The sequence below is a fragment of the Ammodytes marinus genome, assembly GCF_949987685.1.
Source record: "Ammodytes marinus genome assembly, chromosome: 10".
NCBI lineage: Eukaryota > Metazoa > Chordata > Actinopteri > Uranoscopiformes > Ammodytidae > Ammodytes > Ammodytes marinus.
In genome coordinates this window covers 11,331,807-11,350,360 of record NC_137214.1, presented here as the reverse complement: position 1 = coordinate 11,350,360, position 18,554 = coordinate 11,331,807, and the positions used below count along the sequence as shown (strand labels likewise).

At 41.6% G+C, this 18,554-nt stretch overlaps 4 protein-coding genes across 6 annotated transcripts in view; all 4 read right to left on the bottom strand.

Moving 5' to 3' along the window:
* LOC307256488 (protocadherin gamma-C5-like) overlaps positions 1-18,554 on the bottom strand; it is a gene marked incomplete at its 5' end in the record, with an annotated part of 206,099 nt that overhangs the window by 104,459 nt on the left and 83,086 nt on the right. The window lies entirely within an intron of this gene.
* LOC307256497 (protocadherin gamma-A2-like) lies at positions 384-2,804 on the bottom strand (the record flags this gene model as incomplete). The annotated part of the gene is made up of 1 exon (XM_080035472.1): positions 384-2,804. One exon carries the CDS (start codon positions 2,802-2,804, stop codon positions 384-386), a length of 2,421 nt encoding a protein of 806 aa, XP_079891598.1.
* Positions 4,351-17,297, bottom strand: LOC307256600 (protocadherin gamma-A2-like; the record flags this gene model as incomplete). Its single annotated transcript, XM_080035631.1, has 5 exons — positions 4,351-5,681; positions 12,730-12,795; positions 13,732-13,819; positions 15,981-16,654; positions 17,162-17,297. 5 exons carry the CDS (start codon positions 17,295-17,297, stop codon positions 4,351-4,353), a joined length of 2,295 nt encoding a protein of 764 aa, XP_079891757.1.
* Positions 8,037-12,676, bottom strand: LOC307256602 (protocadherin gamma-A6-like; the record flags this gene model as incomplete). Its single annotated transcript, XM_080035633.1, has 2 exons — positions 8,037-9,152; positions 12,545-12,676. The coding sequence occupies 2 exons, from the start codon at positions 12,674-12,676 to the stop codon at positions 8,037-8,039; spliced, it is 1,248 nt and encodes a 415-aa protein (XP_079891759.1).

Here is an 18,554-nt window from a genome sequence, read left to right as displayed (position 1 = left end):
AAATAAAGGAACACAAGAGCTCTACAGTATTTTGAAAATAAGAGAGAAACCTTTCCCTGAAAAATAAAACTTAGCGTACTTCCATTATAACTACTAATACTTAATAATGATACTAATAATACATTATAATTATTATTATTAATTGTTTATTTTTATTATTTTGAACAACATTAGAAATTCCTCAGGAGTATTAAACATGAAGTAAATCGTTTTATTTATTCATTATTTATTAATCCAAAATCTTGCAAAACGTAACTAGTTTACATTGTTTACATTACTAAAACACAACTAGTCCTCTACAATATGTGGTATGCTACCCTTATTTTAATCATGACATTTTTTTTGTATCAATCTACATAATGAATGAAAGGTATGAAACGGTATTAAATAAGTCTAACCTCAAGGGGAGAGTCTGGTTCATCCAGGATGCTCTTTTCACACTGTATCCGCTGCATCGTCCCTGTAGAGCTGGGGTCCATTATCAGCACGTTCTGACTACCAGCTCTGCCGAACTTACAGTCACTCTTTCTGGAGTCATTCGTCCTGCACACCTCGTAGTTGTATACGTGTTGGAGAGTCCCTGTCCCTGTCCCCAAAGTGTCTGAGTAACGTGGTGGATAATATGGAATCACAGGGAGACTGGAGTGATACAGGATGCGAGACTGTCTCCATCTGTAGATTTTCACTGATATAATAACCACTAAACACGTGATGAAGAGGAAGGAAACTACAGCCAAAGCCAACACCAAGTAAAAAGTCAGGTTGTCGTTGTACTCCTTGTCGTGTGTAAAGTCAGTGAACTCCGACAGCACTTCAGGGAAGCTGTCCGCCACCGCCACGTTAACAATGACTGTAGCTGAACGAGAGGGCTGCCCGTTGTCCTCCACTATAACAGTCAGTCTTTGTTTCACAACATCTTTATCATTGACCTGGCGGATAGTTCTTATTTCTCCATTCTGTAAGCCCACTTCAAACAGCGCCCTGTCTGTGGCTTTCTGCAGTTTATAGGAGAGCCAGGCATTCTGTCCAGAGTCCACATCAACAGCCACCACTTTAGTGACCAGATAGCCCACATCTGCTGAACGAGGCACCATTTCAGCCACCAGAGAGCCACCGGTCTGGACTGGGTACAGAACCTGAGGGGGGTTGTCGTTCTGGTCCTGGATCATTACTTTAACAGTCACATTACTACTGAGTGGAGGGGAGCCTCCATCCTGCGCTTTTACGCGGAACTGGAAATCTTTGATCTGCTCGTAGTCAAAAGAGCGCACTGCATGGATGACTCCACTATCAGCACTAACGGACACATACGAGGAGACTGGCACTCCGTTAACAGAGGAGTCCTCCAGTATGTAAGAAACACGGGCATTCTGGTTCCAGTCAGCGTCTCTGGCTCTCACTGTGAATATAGAGAGGCCTGGTGTGTTGTTTTCTACAATGTAGGCCTCATATGAGCTCCTCTCAAAGACAGGCGCGTTGTCATTCACATCAGAGATCTGTAATGTGAGAGTGACGCTGCTGGAGAGGGAGGGCACTCCCTCATCAGAGCAGGTCACTGTAATATTATACTCAGAGTCTCTCTCTCTGTCCAAATCACTGTCTGTCACTAACCTGAAAAAATTACTTGACGTGGAGGTAATAGAAAATGGAATGTTTTCGTTTATGTAACATTTTACTTTACCATTTTCACCTGAATCTGGGTCTTGGATATTTACAATTGTAACAACAGTGCCAGACTTAATGTCTTCCGTTACCATACTGGACTTTGACATGACATTAATGGCAGGTATATTATCATTTGTATCAACTATTTCCACTATAACCTTACTGGAATCAGTTAGTCCTCCTTCATCACTGGCCTGAACATGTATTTGATATTGTCGCTTTTTTTCAAAGTCTGTGCTTCCGACCAATCTAACTTCGCCAGTTTCTCTGTTAATTTCAAATATTTCAGATGCATCATCAACCGAGTTTAATATAGCATATAATATATTTCCATTAGATCCCTCGTCCAAGTCTGAGGCACTGACTGTAATCACTATCGTTCCTGCGGGAGAATTTTCTCTTAAGGTGGATTTATATATTTCCTGCGAAAAGACTGGGGCATTATCATTACTATCTAAAACATTTACATGTATATGAACAGTGCCGGATAACTGCGGCTCACCACCGTCTACTGCAGTCAATACAAGCGACAAATGATCATGTTTTTCACGATCTAAAGGTTTCTGTAAAACCATTTCTACCATCTTGCTTCCGTCAGCTTGATTTTGCAGCCTTAAAACGAAGTTATCGGTTGGCTTTAACACATAATTTTGAAGACCATTAACACCCACATCCAAATCTGCTGCCTGATCAAGCACGAACACTGTTCCTGCAACAACTGATTCACTTATCCTCAATTTCATTTCACCTCTTTTAAAAATCGGGGCGTTGTCGTTTATATCTGTAACTTCAACGGTAATGCTATAGAATTCCATAGGATTCTCTAAAATAACCTGGAAATGCAAAGCGCAGGGCGCTGTCTGTGCGCAGATTAACTCTCTGTCTATTCTGTCTCTGACGAGGAGGACTCCTCTCTCTTTATTTAACTCGATGTACTCAGCACTGTCTCCTGTATAAATGCGAGCTTTTCCTGATTTCAGTCTTTTCACATCCAAACCCAAATCTTGCGCTATATCACCCACGAAAGAACCTTTCGGCATTTCCTCTGGAATGGAGTAGCTGACCTGCCCAATCGCTGCACTGAAATATAGGACCGAAATAAACAGCAGCACTTGCCGTCCCATTGTTCTGTCCGTCATGTTCCCGTAGAATGAACAGCGCAATATTCGGGTGAAAAAAGAAAAGAACAACGTTTTCCAGAGTTTATCCTTTTTATGTCCTCGAATTGTAATAGTATGGTGAGAAATCACAAAATGAAGTACAGTATCCGTCCAAATAAACGCCCAGCGCCCTGGTCTTCGTATTCTGTAATGTTCCTTGTGCCTTTATCTTGCTCTCTTTATGAGATGATGGGGGAGGTACAGGAGGATGTATTCTCCTTAATTCACACAGACTGGCCAACAGCGGCCCTAAGAGTTCACCATGATGAATTACAGAATACTTTGTAAAATCGAAAATGACAAATGGTTTCTATTTTGTCCTACATTGAGGTTAGGCAGTTTCATCAAAATAACAACCAATATTAATATAAAACATGTTAATTGTATGTTTTTAGATATATGCTGTGGAGCCTGAAAGGTCAAGGAATTTTCTAAAAATGAAAAAAAAAAAAAAAAAAGGGTATTTGTGAATTAGATGCAAATACCGAGGCATATGTATAGGCTCGCTGTAAACGACACACCCGCACTCACGCACACACACACACACACACACACACACACACACACACACACACACACACACACACACACACACACACACACACACACACACACACAGACACTCACTCACAGGCAAGAACTTTAGCAACGCACTCTGTCCACATTGCAACTTTTAAGCTGTAAAATCAGATTCCTTCCTAAGCCTTTTCTATCATTGGAAACCTGCCAAATCAAAGCTAATCAAGATACCAAATCACTCATTGATCTATCAATGACAGCTCAGCCCAACCTTAAATAGAAAACAGGTTTCGAATAACGCTTTTTGATTCTGACACCACTAACACCAACTACCAAATATCTGCGATTTTACAGTGTGCTATTGAAGACGTAATCATTTCACAGAATTAAACAAAATAAATCAAGCGATTAACTTATACTTCATGACCTTAGCCTCGAATTAAAAGCCAGAAAGAGTTTTAAAGTCAGAACGTTGAAGCTGGATGTACACTTGTGCTGCACGCATACCATCTACTGTACAGTATTACAAGCTTGGCATATGTATCTCTTTTGGGTCTTCCAAATACCAAGACATGGAAAAGGTAACCTGCACATTTCAAAACATGCTTTTTTTAAATTTAACATGCAGACACATTGCAATTTTGCAGCAATGAACTGTCCAGAAACAATGACCACATTCAAGTGTGGACTACTGAGGCGCTGTCCATGGTGCTAAATTGTGAAAGAAAAAAAGAGTCCCAAAGTATGTTCTGTACTAGCACATGCTGCTGTCGAAACACTTAGTCACTCATTACATAATATAAAAAACAGAAATGTAATGCACAGATCCTTACAGACAAGCATATTTGATAAAAGGAATTGCCCGTATTTAAGTACAATGCTCGTAATATAATGCTTAAGAAGTAACACGATATGAACTTTATTGATAGAAGGGGAACTAGAGGTTGAAACTCAACTAAGCCGTGTGTATGGGTTAAAACTATTAGTCAATTTGAAAATAAATGGATCAACAGTTAACAGAATAGGGACGAAAACGTTTGCTAACCTCTAGAGGAGAGTCTGGTTCATCCAGGATGCTCTTTTCACACTGTATCCGCTGCATCGTCCCTGTAGAACTGGGGTCCATTATCAGCACGTTCTGACTACCACCTCTGCCGAACTTACAGTCACTCTTTCTGGAGTCATTCGTCCTGCACACCTCGTAGTTGTACACGTGTTGGAGAGTCCCTGTCCCTGTCCCCAAAGTGTCTGAGTAACGTGGTGGATAATATGGAATCACAGGGAGACTGGAGTGATACAGGATGCGAGACTGTCTCCATCTGTAGATTTTCACTGATATAATAACCACTAAACACGTGATGAAGAGGAAGGAAACTACAGCCAAAGCCAACACTAAGTAAAAAGTCAGGTTGTCGTTGTACTCCTTGTCGTGTGTAAAGTCAGTGAACTCCGACAGCACTTCAGGGAAGCTGTCCGCCACTGCCACGTTAACAATGACTGTAGCTGAACGAGAGGGCTGCCCGTTGTCCTCCACTATAACAGTCAGTCTTTGTTTCACAACATCTTTATCGGTGACTTGGCGGATAGTTCTTATTTCTCCATTCTGTAAGCCCACTTCAAACAGCGCCCTGTCTGTGGCTTTCTGCAGTTTATAGGAGAGCCAGGCATTCTGTCCAGAGTCCACATCAACAGCCACCACTTTAGTGACCAGATAGCCCACATCTGCTGAACGAGGCACCATTTCAGCCACCAGAGAGCCACCAGTCTGGACTGGGTACAGAACCTGAGGGGGGTTGTCGTTCTGGTCCTGGATCATTACTTTAACAGTCACATTACTACTGAGTGGAGGAGAGCCTCCATCCTGCGCTTTTACGCGGAACTGGAAATCTTTGATCTGCTCGTAGTCAAAAGAGCGCACTGCATGGATGACTCCACTATCAGCACTAACGGACACATACGAGGAGACTGGCACTCCGTTAACAGAGGAGTCCTCCAGTATGTAAGAAACACGGGCATTCTGGTTCCAGTCAGCGTCTCTGGCTCTCACTGTGAATATAGAGAGGCCTGGTGTGTTGTTTTCTACAATGTAGGCCTCATATGAGCTCCTCTCAAAGACAGGCGCGTTGTCATTCACATCAGAGATCTGTAAGGTGAGAGTGACGCTGCTGGAGAGGGAGGGCACTCCCTCATCAGCGCAGGTCACTGTTATATTATATTCAAAGGCTCTCTCTCTGTCTAAATCACTGTCTGTCAGTAAACTATAGAAATTATTTGTTGATGTCTTTAAAGTGAAAGGTATATTTTCGCTGATAAAACATTTAACGTTACCATTTTCTCCTGAATCTAGGTCCTCGATATTTATCATTGTAACGACTGTATTGAGTTGTGCATCCTCTGATATAACGTTTGATTTCGACATTATGTTGATTTCTGGCTTATTGTCATTTACATCCTGCACATCGACAATTAACTTACAAGAGTCTGTCAGTCCTCCATCATCACTAGCACGTACATTTATTTGAAAATTTCGCGACTCTTCAAAATCAATATTTCCAATTAAAATAACTTCCCCGCTTTCCTTGTTTATCTTAAACACTTTCCTGACATCATCTAAAGTATTCGTAATTGAAAATTGTATTTTACCATTAGAGCCTTGATCTGCGTCTACGGCTGAAACAGTGGCTACAACTGTTCCTTTAGGTGAGTTCTCAGTAACTGTAGCTTTGTATGTTGGCTGTGTAAAAACGGGGGCATTATCATTGACGTCTAAAACGGTGATGACAATCAGCATTGTTCCTGACATCTGCGGCTCTCCTCCATCTACAGCCGTTAACACAAGAGATATCTGCTCTTCCTTCTCTCTGTCTAAAGGCTTCTGTAACACCATCTCTACGTTTTTATTCCCATCAGCGTTACTATGCAGTTTAAGAGCAAAATTATCTGTTGGTTTTAATTCGTAAATTTTAAGATCATTAATTCCAACATCAAGATCTACAGCCCTTTCAAGCACAAATTTGGCTCCGGTGATCGCTGACTCACTGATTCTAAATTTGATTTCCCCTTCTTCAAAAGCCGGTGCATTATCATTGATATCTGTGACCTGGACGGTAACACTAAAAAATTCCATAGGATTCTCCAAAATAATCTGAAAATGTAACGCGCATGGCGTCGTCTGTCTGCAGAGCGCCTCTCTGTCTATTCTCTGTTTCACAAGGAGGAGCCCTCTTTCTCTGTTCAGCTCGATGTATTCGTCAGTATCTCGGGTAAAGATTCGAGCTTTGCCAGAAGTCAAGCGCTTGGTTTCTAAACCTAAATCATGTGCTATATTACCAACTAAAGAGCCTTTCGCCATTTCCTCCGGTATCGTGTAACTCACTTGCCCGATCACTGAACCAAACGAAAGAAGAACGATAAACAACAGCGCTTGTCCCTTCATTGTTCTGTCCGAACGATTTTCAGCCAGGTTCCAAGGTTCGTCTATATAGTCCATACACTGAAATCCACTCCAGTTTCAAGCATCAATCCCGCTGCTGTATAATCCAAACAGTAGTGGTGAGAGCAGTCTTTGAGGATCGTCGTGTATTTTATCAGACGTTATATATATCCCTAATGTCCGTTCTCTGCTCGTCGTGTTCTCTCTTCATTGTGATGATGTTACATGGGAGGGGCTGCTACAACCCTACTCTAAGCTGTGCAAACTCTGGTCAACAGCGGCCCTACGAGTCCATACTACACAACTGCAGAACAACTACATGAAATAATTTGCCCAGCAGACTTGCTGTTCGGGAAGTGTAACTTTATATTAGAAAATAAAAGCCGCACAAGACGAAATATCCTCTTTGCAACGGAGAGTTGCACCTTCCAACAACAATTCATGCCTCTGACATCTCCCTATTGTTTCAATCTTAAACTGTAGTAATAAGTCAATGAAAACACATCTGAATAGATGCATACAACTGAATCCATGGGTGCAAGAGGAACACGTTGAGTCCAGAGATGTCTCTGTCCGAGGTTCTGATATGATGAAAGTCTTATAAACAACCAACACTAGTTACCTTCACAAGTGCTGTCATGCAAAGCAAATAATATACCTGTTTTAGCATTAGATAATTGAAGTGTAACTGAAGCTTGTGAAAAATATGCTCATATGTGCACAAATACAAAAATAGAAAATATATAGCAATAAAAACTGTGATATTCAACAAAAGTCACACTCAAAAGCTAGATCCTTGACTATAAGCATGGCTGGCGATGAATGACCAATAAAACATAGAGTTAAACAGAAAGTTGTACAAGAGCACTATAATGTAAAACCTTGATAAATATGTTCTGATTCAAATTGCTACACCCTTTCATTAGCCATTAAGAACCGAATGTCGAGTCAAAATATCTTCATTCATACAGCCTAAAATCACAGATAGAAATTTCGCCACTTTGTTATTTGAAAGGTGAAGTATTAAAAATGTATTAAACAATGCGGAAGCAAAGTCATTTCTAAGGAAGTTCTCAGTCTGCTTTAACACAAAATGTATCCATGTCAAAGTCACGCACAAGTAAACAAATACAAAAGCCCATGATTGGGTGTGAATTGAATGGGATGCTGTCCATGGTCCTGGAAATTGCGGAAAAGCGTTCAGCGTGTAGAAATCTATATTACTAAACGCTGAAACTGTAATGATACAATAGACGAAACTACATGATAAAACTAACCTCAAGAGGAGAGTCTGGCTCATCAAGGATGCTCTTTTCACCCTGCATCCGCTGCATCGTCCCTGTAGAACTGGGGTCCATTATCAGCACGTTCTGACTACCAGCTCTGCCGAACTTACAGTCACTCTTTCTGGAGTCATTCGTCCTGCACACCTCGTAGTTGTACACGTGTTGGAGAGTCCCTGTCCCTGTCCCCAAAGTGTCTGAGTAACGTGGTGGATAATATGGAATCACAGGGAGACTGGAGTGATACAGGATGCGAGACTGTCTCCACCTGTAGATTTTCACTGATATAATAACCACTAAACACGTGATGAAGAGGAAGGAAACTACAGCCAAAGCCAACACTAAGTAAAAAGTCAGGTTGTCGTTGTACTCCTTGTCGTGTGTAAAGTCAGTGAACTCCGACAGCACTTCAGGGAAGCTGTCTGCCACCGCCACATTAACAATGACTGTAGCTGAACGAGAGGGCTGCCCGTTGTCCTCCACTATAACAGTCAGTCTTTGTTTCACAACATCTTTATCATTGACTTGGCGGATAGTTCTTATTTCTCCATTCTGTAAGCCCACTTCAAACAACGCCCTGTCTGTGGCTTTCCGCAGTTTATAGGAGAGCCAGGCATTCTGTCCAGAGTCCACATCAACAGCCACCACTTTAGTGACCAGATAGCCCACATCTGCTGAACGAGGCACCATTTCAGCCACCAGAGAGCCACCAGTCTGGACTGGGTACAGAACCTGAGGGGGGTTGTCGTTCTGGTCCTGGATCATTACTTTAACAGTCACATTACTACTGAGTGGAGGGGAGCCTCCATCCTGCACTTTTACGCGGAACTGGAAATCTTTAATCTGCTCGTAGTCAAAAGAGCGCACTGCATGGATGACTCCACTATCAGCACTAACGGACACATACGAGGAGACTGGCGCTCCGTTAACAGAGGAGTCCTCCAGTATGTAAGAAACACGGGCATTCTGGTTCCAGTCAGCGTCTCTGGCTCTCACTGTGAATATAGAGAGGCCTGGTGTGTTGTTTTCTACAATGTAGGCCTCATATGAGCTCCTCTCAAAGACAGGCGCGTTGTCATTCACATCAGAGACCTGTAAGGTGAGAGTGACGCTGCTGGAGAGGGAGGGCACTCCCTCATCAGAGCAGGTCACTGTAATATTATATTGCGATGAGATCTCCCTGTCTACTTCACCATCTGTCACTAAAGTAAAGAAATTATTTGAATTTGAAGTGATTTTAAAATGAACATTTTCATCTAGAATGCAACGGACTTTTCCATTTTCACCTGAGTCTGGATCCTGGACGTTCATCATTGTCACTACTGTGCCTGGCTCAACATCCTCAGATATACTGGTTGACGTTGACATAATATTGATAGTTGGTGGGTTATCGTTTGTGTCCAGCACCTGTATTATTACCTTACATACATCTGAGTTACCACCTGCATCTGATGCTTGAACATCTATTTCATAATGCCGAAATGTTTCATAATCAAGTGTTCCTACTACCGTTAACACCCCGTTGTCTTTATCTATATCAAATAATCCGGTTGCCACTTTAGGAGCATTTGAAATTGAATATTGTATGTGCCCGTGCGGACCTTCATCTGCATCTGATGCGCTCACCGTGGTTAGAACAGTTCCTTTTAACGAATTTTCTTTTACATTAGTCTTATACTCTGTTTGAGTACAAACAGGTGAATTATCATTCGCGTCCAATACAGTTATGACGATTAGCATCGTTCCAGAAAGCTGCGGGTCGCCACCATCTAAAGCAGTCAATACTAAAGACAACCGCTCCTGTCTCTCTCGGTCAAGATGCTTCTTTAAAACCATCTCAACATTTCTACTGCTGCCAATTCTATATGGGTTTAAAGTGAATGCGTCATTCTCACTGAGTGAATAGCCCTGAAGACCATTAATGCCTACATCGTCGTCAATTGCTTTTTCTAAAACAAATTTCGATCCAATTTGAGACATTTCACTTATGTCAAATTTAATTTCACTATTTTTAAAATTGGGAGAGTTATCGTTTATGTCGGTGATCTCGACAGCAATGCTGTAAAATTGCATAGGATTCTCCAATATTATCTGAAAATCAAGAGCACAGGGCGTCGTCTGCGCGCAGAGCGCCTCTCTGTCTATCCGCTCTTTGATTACAAGGACTCCCCTTTCTTTATCCAGCTTGATGTACTCCGTGCCTGCTCCGGTATATATACGTGCTTTGCCTGATTTCAACCGTTTCACATCAAGACCTAAATCTTGCGCTATGTTACCAACCAAAGATCCTTTAGCCATTTCCTCAGGAATGGAGTAGCTGACTTGCCCAAAAACCGAGCTGAGAGACACAAACGACACACACAGCAGTAGGCCTACTTGCCGTTTCATTGTTCTGTCCCACATTATCCAATCGACAGAAATAGAAGAAATAAAGCCGTATAAAATCCGTTATCGAGTGAAGAGATAGAAAGATCGGTAAAGTAATCAAAAATCCTCACTCCAAAGAATGCAGATAATTCGACTGATTCCTCCGTGTTCAATCTCTTCCAATACGTGCCTTTTAATTCCCTTTTCTCTTCTCCGTTACATTTCAAGCAGATGGGGGAGGTAAGGCTGCAATGGGCTATGAAATCTCCGCACACTGGTCAACAGCGTCCCTGTGAGTTGGATACGCTGAACTACACATTACGTAGACATTCCTTAATACAAGGGGGCTATCACAGTATGTGTTTAAATGTGTAAATAATGTTTACAAGTCAATTACTAACATACTGTAACAAAAACAACTAGATGTGCACATTCATGAAGTGTGACAGGCAGGCACACGCACACACACACACACACACACACACACACACACACACACACACACACACACACACACACACACACACACACACACACACACACACACACACACGTGCAAACAGGGGGAATACTGTAGGGGAATACAAAGAATATCCTGAATGTTGCCCTATCCATGGTGCTGACAGGAACCAAGAATAAGAAAAGAGGCAGAGTTAAAGGTGTTGTTTTAGTCTTAAATTGTTTAAAATCTTAATCTGTTAATCTGTGGTATTAATTCAAATTGACTGTGAATGTAAGCCTTTAATAACATAAATTACAAAAAAATTGGCTGTTATCATTGACACCGAGAACACCAAAGTATTCAGTGAAGGTCCCTGTAAGTACTAGTAATGTAGCTCTGGTTTATGTTCGTAAAACTGCTAATATAGGTACCATTTGCACAATACAAGATGTAAACTTATAAGCAACTTTGGCATTTGAGTAATGATCTGTTAAGTCTAATGATTTATTAAACAAAAATGTTCGCACAGTAAAACACATTTCAAATTCATAAAACTTAATAAAAAGTAAAAGCCAACCTCTAAAGGAGAGTCTGGTTCATCCAGGATGCTCTTTTCACACTGTATCCGCTGCATCGTCCCTGTAGAACTGGGGTCCATTATCAGCACGTTCTGACTACCAGCTCTGCCGAACTTACAGTCACTCTTTCTGGAGTCATTCGTCCTGCACACCTCGTAGTTGTACACGTGTTGGAGAGTCCCTGTCCCTGTCCCCAAAGTGTCTGAGTAACGTGGTGGATAATATGGAATCACAGGGAGACTGGAGTGATACAGGATGCGAGACTGTCTCCATCTGTAGATTTTCACTGATATAATAACCACTAAACACGTGATGAAGAGGAAGGAAACTACAGCCAAAGCCAACACTAAGTAAAAAGTCAGGTTGTCATTGTACTCCTTGTCCTGTGTAAAGTCAGTGAACTCCGACAGCACTTCAGGGAAGCTGTCCGCCACCGCCACGTTAACAATGACTGTAGCTGAACGAGAGGGCTGCCCGTTGTCCTCCACTATAACAGTCAGTCTTTGTTTCACAACATCTTTATCAGTGACTTGGCGGATAGTTCTTATTTCTCCATTCTGTAAGCCCACTTCAAACAGCGCCCTGTCTGTGGCTTTCTGCAGTTTATAGGAGAGCCAGGCATTCTGTCCAGAGTCCACATCAACAGCCACCACTTTAGTGACCAGATAGCCCACATCTGCTGAACGAGGCACCATTTCAGCCACCAGAGAGCCACCAGTCTGGACTGGGTACAGAACCTGAGGGGGGTTGTCGTTCTGGTCCTGGATCATTACTTTAACAGTCACATTGCTACTAAGTGGAGGAGAGCCTCCATCCTGCGCCTTGACAGTAAATACAAGCTGCTTGATCTGTTCATAATCAAATGAGCGCACTGCATGTAGAACTCCAGTTTCAGAGTTCATGGACACATAGGAAGAAACTGGGCTGCCACTGACCTGCGTGTCCTCAAGGAAGTAGGATATTCTAGCGTTTTGATTCCAGTCAGAATCTCCTGCACTCACACTGAATATTGACATCCCTGGGACATTATTTTCAATGACGTGGGCAGAATATTTCGGTTTAGTAAAAAGAGGAGCATTATCGTTTACATCAGAAATCTTTAGGTGTAACGTTGTTTTAGTAGAAAGTGGGGGTGACCCCATATCGGTTGCAGTTATAGTAATGTTGTATTCTGGCTTTGTTTCACGATCAAAAGGTACATCAGAAAGCAAATTGTAATAATTAGTCATGGAAGACTGTACTTTAAATGGGAGATTGAAATCTATAGAGCAGGTTATCTGACCGTTTCTTTCAGAGTCTGCATCTTTAACATTAAAAACAGCTATAGTCGTGCCTGGAGGGACATCCTCTGAAATCAGGTTGGAAAAGGACATTATATTTATAACTGGAGAATTGTCATTGATGTCACTGACCTCAATCACAACTTTGGTTGCGTCACTTAGGCCTCCCTGATCTTTGGCGATCACTCTAATTTCGTATTTTTTCTCTCTTTCAAAATCAATTTTATCAGCAACAGTTATTTTCCCAGATACACTGTCAATTTCAAAAATGTCGCCAGATTTCCCCTTTATATTAGAAAACGTATATGCAATCATCCCATTCGACCCACTGTCGGCATCCGAAGCATTCACAGTAGTTATATATGTGCCTATAGGTGCATTTTCTGTAACAGTAGCAGTGTATAGTGATTGATTAAAAACAGGAGGATTATCATTGACATCAAGAACAGTGATCTCTATATTTACTGTACCAGATCGCGGTGGAGTTCCTCCGTCTACCGCAATCAGCTTTAAAGACAGATGAGGGTATAATTCTCTGTCTAATGGCTTCTGTAAAATCATTACAGCGAATTTGATGCCATCTGCGTTGGAAGTCTGTTTCAAAACGAAATTATCATTTTGGGATAAAACGTAATTCTGCAAGCTATGAAGTCCTACATCGGGGTCATAGGCGCTTTCTAAGTCGAAATGAGATCCTACTGTTGCAGATTCACTAATTTCCAGATTAATTAAATTACTTTTGAAAGTTGGCGCATGGTCATTGACGTCTAATATTTCTACTATAACCCTGTGCAGTTCAATAGGATTTTCCAAAATAATTTCGAAGCTGAAACTACACGGTGTCACGTCTCCACAAAGCTCTTCTCGGTCTATTCTCTCATTCACGACTAGAGTCCCTTTGTCTGTTTTCAGCTCAGTGTACTGATTGTTTTCTCCGGTCACGATACGGGCCCGCCCTGAACGGAGCCTTTTCAGATCCAAACCAAGGTCTTGTGCTACATTACCGACAAGAGAGCCCTTCTTCATCTCCTCCGGTATTGAATAGCGGATTTGGCCGTTGACGGTGGAAATCATGAAGACGAAAATGAACAGCTGCCACGTAACTGTCCAACACAACAGCCATTTTCCGCATCGATGCTGGCGTATCCCCATGTCTTAAATAATAAAATCCACAACCGGTTGAAATCCTTAAGGTAACTGCAAATGATATCCCACGGGCAGACACGTAGACGCAAGCTACATCCCACGTCAACGCTGTTCGATTATTATCAAACACAAAACAGCTGTTTCAATGCGACTGTATCCGTCGAACGCCTTCTTATATGAAGACAGAGCTTCTCCCTCTCCCCTTTATCTCCTCTCTCACAGTCCAAACGACACCAGACTCAGTTTTACTGATCAACAGCGTCCCTTAGAGTCCGAATAGAGGAAAACCCCGGCCAACTACAATTAGGTAAAACAATAAAATAAAAATACTCAAATGATGGAGCCGACAGGAATACAAAAAAAAAACGTTTTCTATTAAATAAATGACTCAGAATCACATCAACTCAGGATGTAATATGAAACGACACACTCCACACATATTCAAACCACAGACAGAAAACCAGTAATTTAGGGCAATGTTATCTCAGCCAGTCTCCATGTGTGAAAAAGTCCACCACTGCAGTGTTAAAGGTAACATTCTGACTACAATTTGAAAGTAGAGTATAAAGACAGGTTTAAGGAGAAAAGCAACTTGAACGCGATATTTCAATATTATACTTAAATAGTTGCAAAAAGATCTCTGCACACCTGAGTGGACGACATGTGCGTCGGAGGAAGGAGCAGTAAAACTATAGGAAAACCTCCCGCACACGGTCTGGTTCTTTCGCTACATTTACTTCATGAGCAACGTTTCGGTCACACAGACTTTCATCAGGCAACATTATACTTAACAAACCTCTAGAGGGAGAGTCAGTACGTGTATTTTTAATTGACAGTATGTTGTACATGTTGCGTAAAATCCACTTGTACACACACTGCAACTAAGGACAACTACAATGCATGTGGTATGACACAATAACACATACTCTTACGAATTCATTGTAAGATCTGAACTTGCATGCAGATGCAAGCGATGCAACGAGTTGCTGTCCATGGTGCTGAAATGAAAGTGTAATGTGCAAGTTTTCTATCAATTGAATTAAAAACAAAAGGAAGAAAAGCCGCACAGAGACAAAGCAAAATTATTCTAACTCATCCTATTGTAATGGATGTGCTGTGCACTTTAAGAGAAACGGTTTAAATGCTATGTACAAAAATAATGGATCGTTTTTATTGTATTGTTTTCAAGTCGACACATCTTTAGTGGTATGAAACCTCAGGATGTGTACGATGAATTTACCTTGTTGTACAAAATCATCTTATAATGAAATCACGTTATTTCTCTATTTCATTAAATGTATTCTGTCAAGATGACGACTCACGCATTAAAGTGAAACACTGATGATAGTTCGACAGAACGAATTTGAAAGTTTAAAAACCTAAAGAAAAGACACATCCGAAGTGCTGTAACAAAAAAAATTGATAGGAGAAATAGTGATTTCTGGTCGTTAAGTTTTTAGTTGTCAAACACTTTATTTTTTTTACTGAAAACTGTATGCATTGTTTTTCTTGCCAAAATATATATGACTGTTTGCTGATATATCGAAAGTCGAGAATACACTTACAATCTAAACGTGATTGAACCTGTTTGTGATGAAAAAACTGCAACATTGTTGATGCAAGCTTTTGTTACACTGTTGAGGATTTTTTTTTACGTCTCTAACAAAAAATACAAAAAAAAGAAACGCACCCAGCTGACGTGATTCTACATTAAATGTATTAAGTGCTGTGGTGGTTCAATAATGCTAGATGTTTTTCGCTTTTTTCTTCCCTTTCAAAACAATACGTAGGCCTAAATCAAGTTACGTTGAGAAAAAGGCATCTGCCGTTCCAGCACCATGGACAGCGACATATCGGCTCTAAATACAGCCGTGCATATGGACTTTAGTGTAACTGCACCAGGGTGAAATAATACCAGAAAGGAAAATATGGAGATCAAAATATTAAATACAACACTCACCAAAGTTGACATTTGAGAACAGTTGCCTGATAGTTGGTTGTCCACGTGCGGTGTATCGGTCTCAGCCCCATCCACACTTACTAAGCTTTGACTTATCGGTTGCATGTATTTCATGTCACTCTTTCTGGAGTCATTCGTCCTGCATACCTCGTAGTTGTACACGTGTTGGAGAGTCCCTGTCCCTGTCCCCAAAGTGTCTGAGTAACGTGGTGGATAATATGGAATCACAGGGAGACTGGAGTGATACAGGATGCGAGACTGTCTCCATCTGTAGATTTTCACTGATATAATAACCACTAAACACGTGATGAAGAGGAAGGAAACTACAGCCAAAGCCAACACTAAGTAAAAAGTCAGGTTGTCGTTGTACTCCTTGTCGTGTGTAAAGTCAGTGAACTCCGACAGCACTTCAGGGAAGCTGTCCGCCACCGCTACGTTAACAATGACTGTAGCTGAACGAGAGGGCTGCCCGTTGTCCTCCACTATAACAGTCAGTCTTTGTTTCACAACATCTTTATCATTGACTTGGCGGATAGTTCTTATTTCTCCATTCTGTAAGCCCACTTCAAACAGCGCCCTGTCTGTGGCTTTCTGCAGTTTATAGGAGAGCCATGCATTCTGTCCAGAGTCCACATCAACAGCCACCACTTTAGTGACCAGATAGCCCACATCTGCTGAACGAGGCACCATTTCAGCCACCAGAGAGCCACCAGTCTGGACTGGGTACAGAACCTGAGGGGGGTTGTCGTTCTGGTCCTGGATCATTACTTTAACAGTCACATTACTACTGAGTGGAGGGGAGCCTCCATCCTGCGCTTTGACTACGAATTGAAGCAGTTTAATTTGTTCATAGTCAAACGAGCGCAATGCATGAATAGCTCCAGTTTCACTGTTTATTGAGACGTAGGAAGAGGTTGGACTACCATTGATCTGTGATTCTTCGAGTAGGTATGATATTCTAGCGTTTTGATTCCAATCATTATCCTGTGCTTTAACGGAAAATATGGAAATTCCTGGGGAATTGTTCTCTGTTATATGAGAAACGTAGCTGATTTGGTCAAATAATGGGGCGTTGTCATTAACATCAGATATTCTAAGACGCAATATAGCTGTGCTTGACAAGGATGGCGATCCCGAATCGGTGGCTTTTACAGTTATGTTATATTCAGGAATAAGTTCTCTGTCAAAAGCCGAATCTGTAACTAATGCATAATAATTAGTTAGTGTTGATTTTATTTTAAATGGGAGGCTACTGTCTGTTGTACAAGTAATACGGCCATTGTGCTCAGAGTCTGCGTCAATTACATTAATTATTGCCACCGTGGTACCCGAGACAGAGTCCTCCGGCACTGGGCTGGAGAATGACATCACATTTATGACAGGTGCATTATCGTTGACGTCTACGATCTCAATTAACACCTTACTTGAATCTGTCAGACCTCCCTGGTCCATAGCCTCAATCATAATTTCATATTTCTTATCCTTTTCATAATCAACTTGCCCTACAAGTGTTATTGTTCCAGTTAATTCGTCTAAATTAAATATGTCAGCCAGCTGTTTTTTCATGTTTGAAAATCTGTATGTGACAATACCGTTTGATCCACTGTCTGCATCACTTGCATTCACTGTCGTGATATGAGTGCCCTTTAAAGCACTCTCAGATAAACTAACCCGGTATAAAGTCTGGTTAAAAATGGGAGGATTATCATTAGCATCAAGCACTGTAATAATTATATTTACTGTGCCAGATCTATTCGGAGTTCCACCGTCAACTGCAATGAGCTTTAGTGACATTCTTGGCTCGCTTTCTCTATCTAATGGTTTTTGTAAGATCATTTCGGCGTATTTTCGGCCATCTGGACTCGAGTGCTGCTTTAAACCAAACATTCCATCGTTAGTTAATATGTATTTCTGTAGACCGTTATTGCCAACATCTGCGTCCTCGGCACTAGGTAACAAAAAGCGTGATCCCAGTGTTGCAGATTCGCTTATTTCAAATTTAATTTCATCATCTCGAAACGTCGGCGAATTGTCATTGATGTCAATTATTTCGACTGTTACTCGGTGTAATTCCATAGGGTTTTCTAAAATCACCTCAAAGCTGAAGCTGCACGGTGTGACGTCTCCGCAAAGCTGCTCTCGGTCTATTCTCTCGTTCACGACTAAAATGCCTTTGTCTGCTTTCAGCTCGGTGTACTGGATGCTTTGTCTGGTCACGATGCGTGCACGGCCTGAACGAAGCCTTTGCAGATCCAAACCAAGGTCTTGCGCTACATTACCAATGAGAGATCCCCTTTTCAGCTCCTCCGGAATTGTATACCTGATTTGACAAGACACGCTGTGGCTGAGACACCAAAGCAACAGCAGAGAGAGCCACACTGACCCGCTATACAAACGCCATTTTACGCACAGGGGAGAATATTTTCCAAACGCCATTGCAAAAATAGAAAACGCGATAACAACAGCCTGCTTGTATAGAATCCACCGACAACAAAGGTAGTCGCATCAAGTAATCCTTTGATGTTAAAGTCCTCGCTCCGAATGAAATTGTGGCCGTATAGTCCTGCTTATGAAGCCCTCAGTTTGTCTTCTATCTGGACTACACAGAAAAAAAGAGCTGAGCCTCCTCTGAATCAACTCTGAGCACTTGTTTCACTGCCCAACAGCGTCCCTTACTGTCCAAAAACATGAATATCATGAACAGGGGCATACAATAATCAA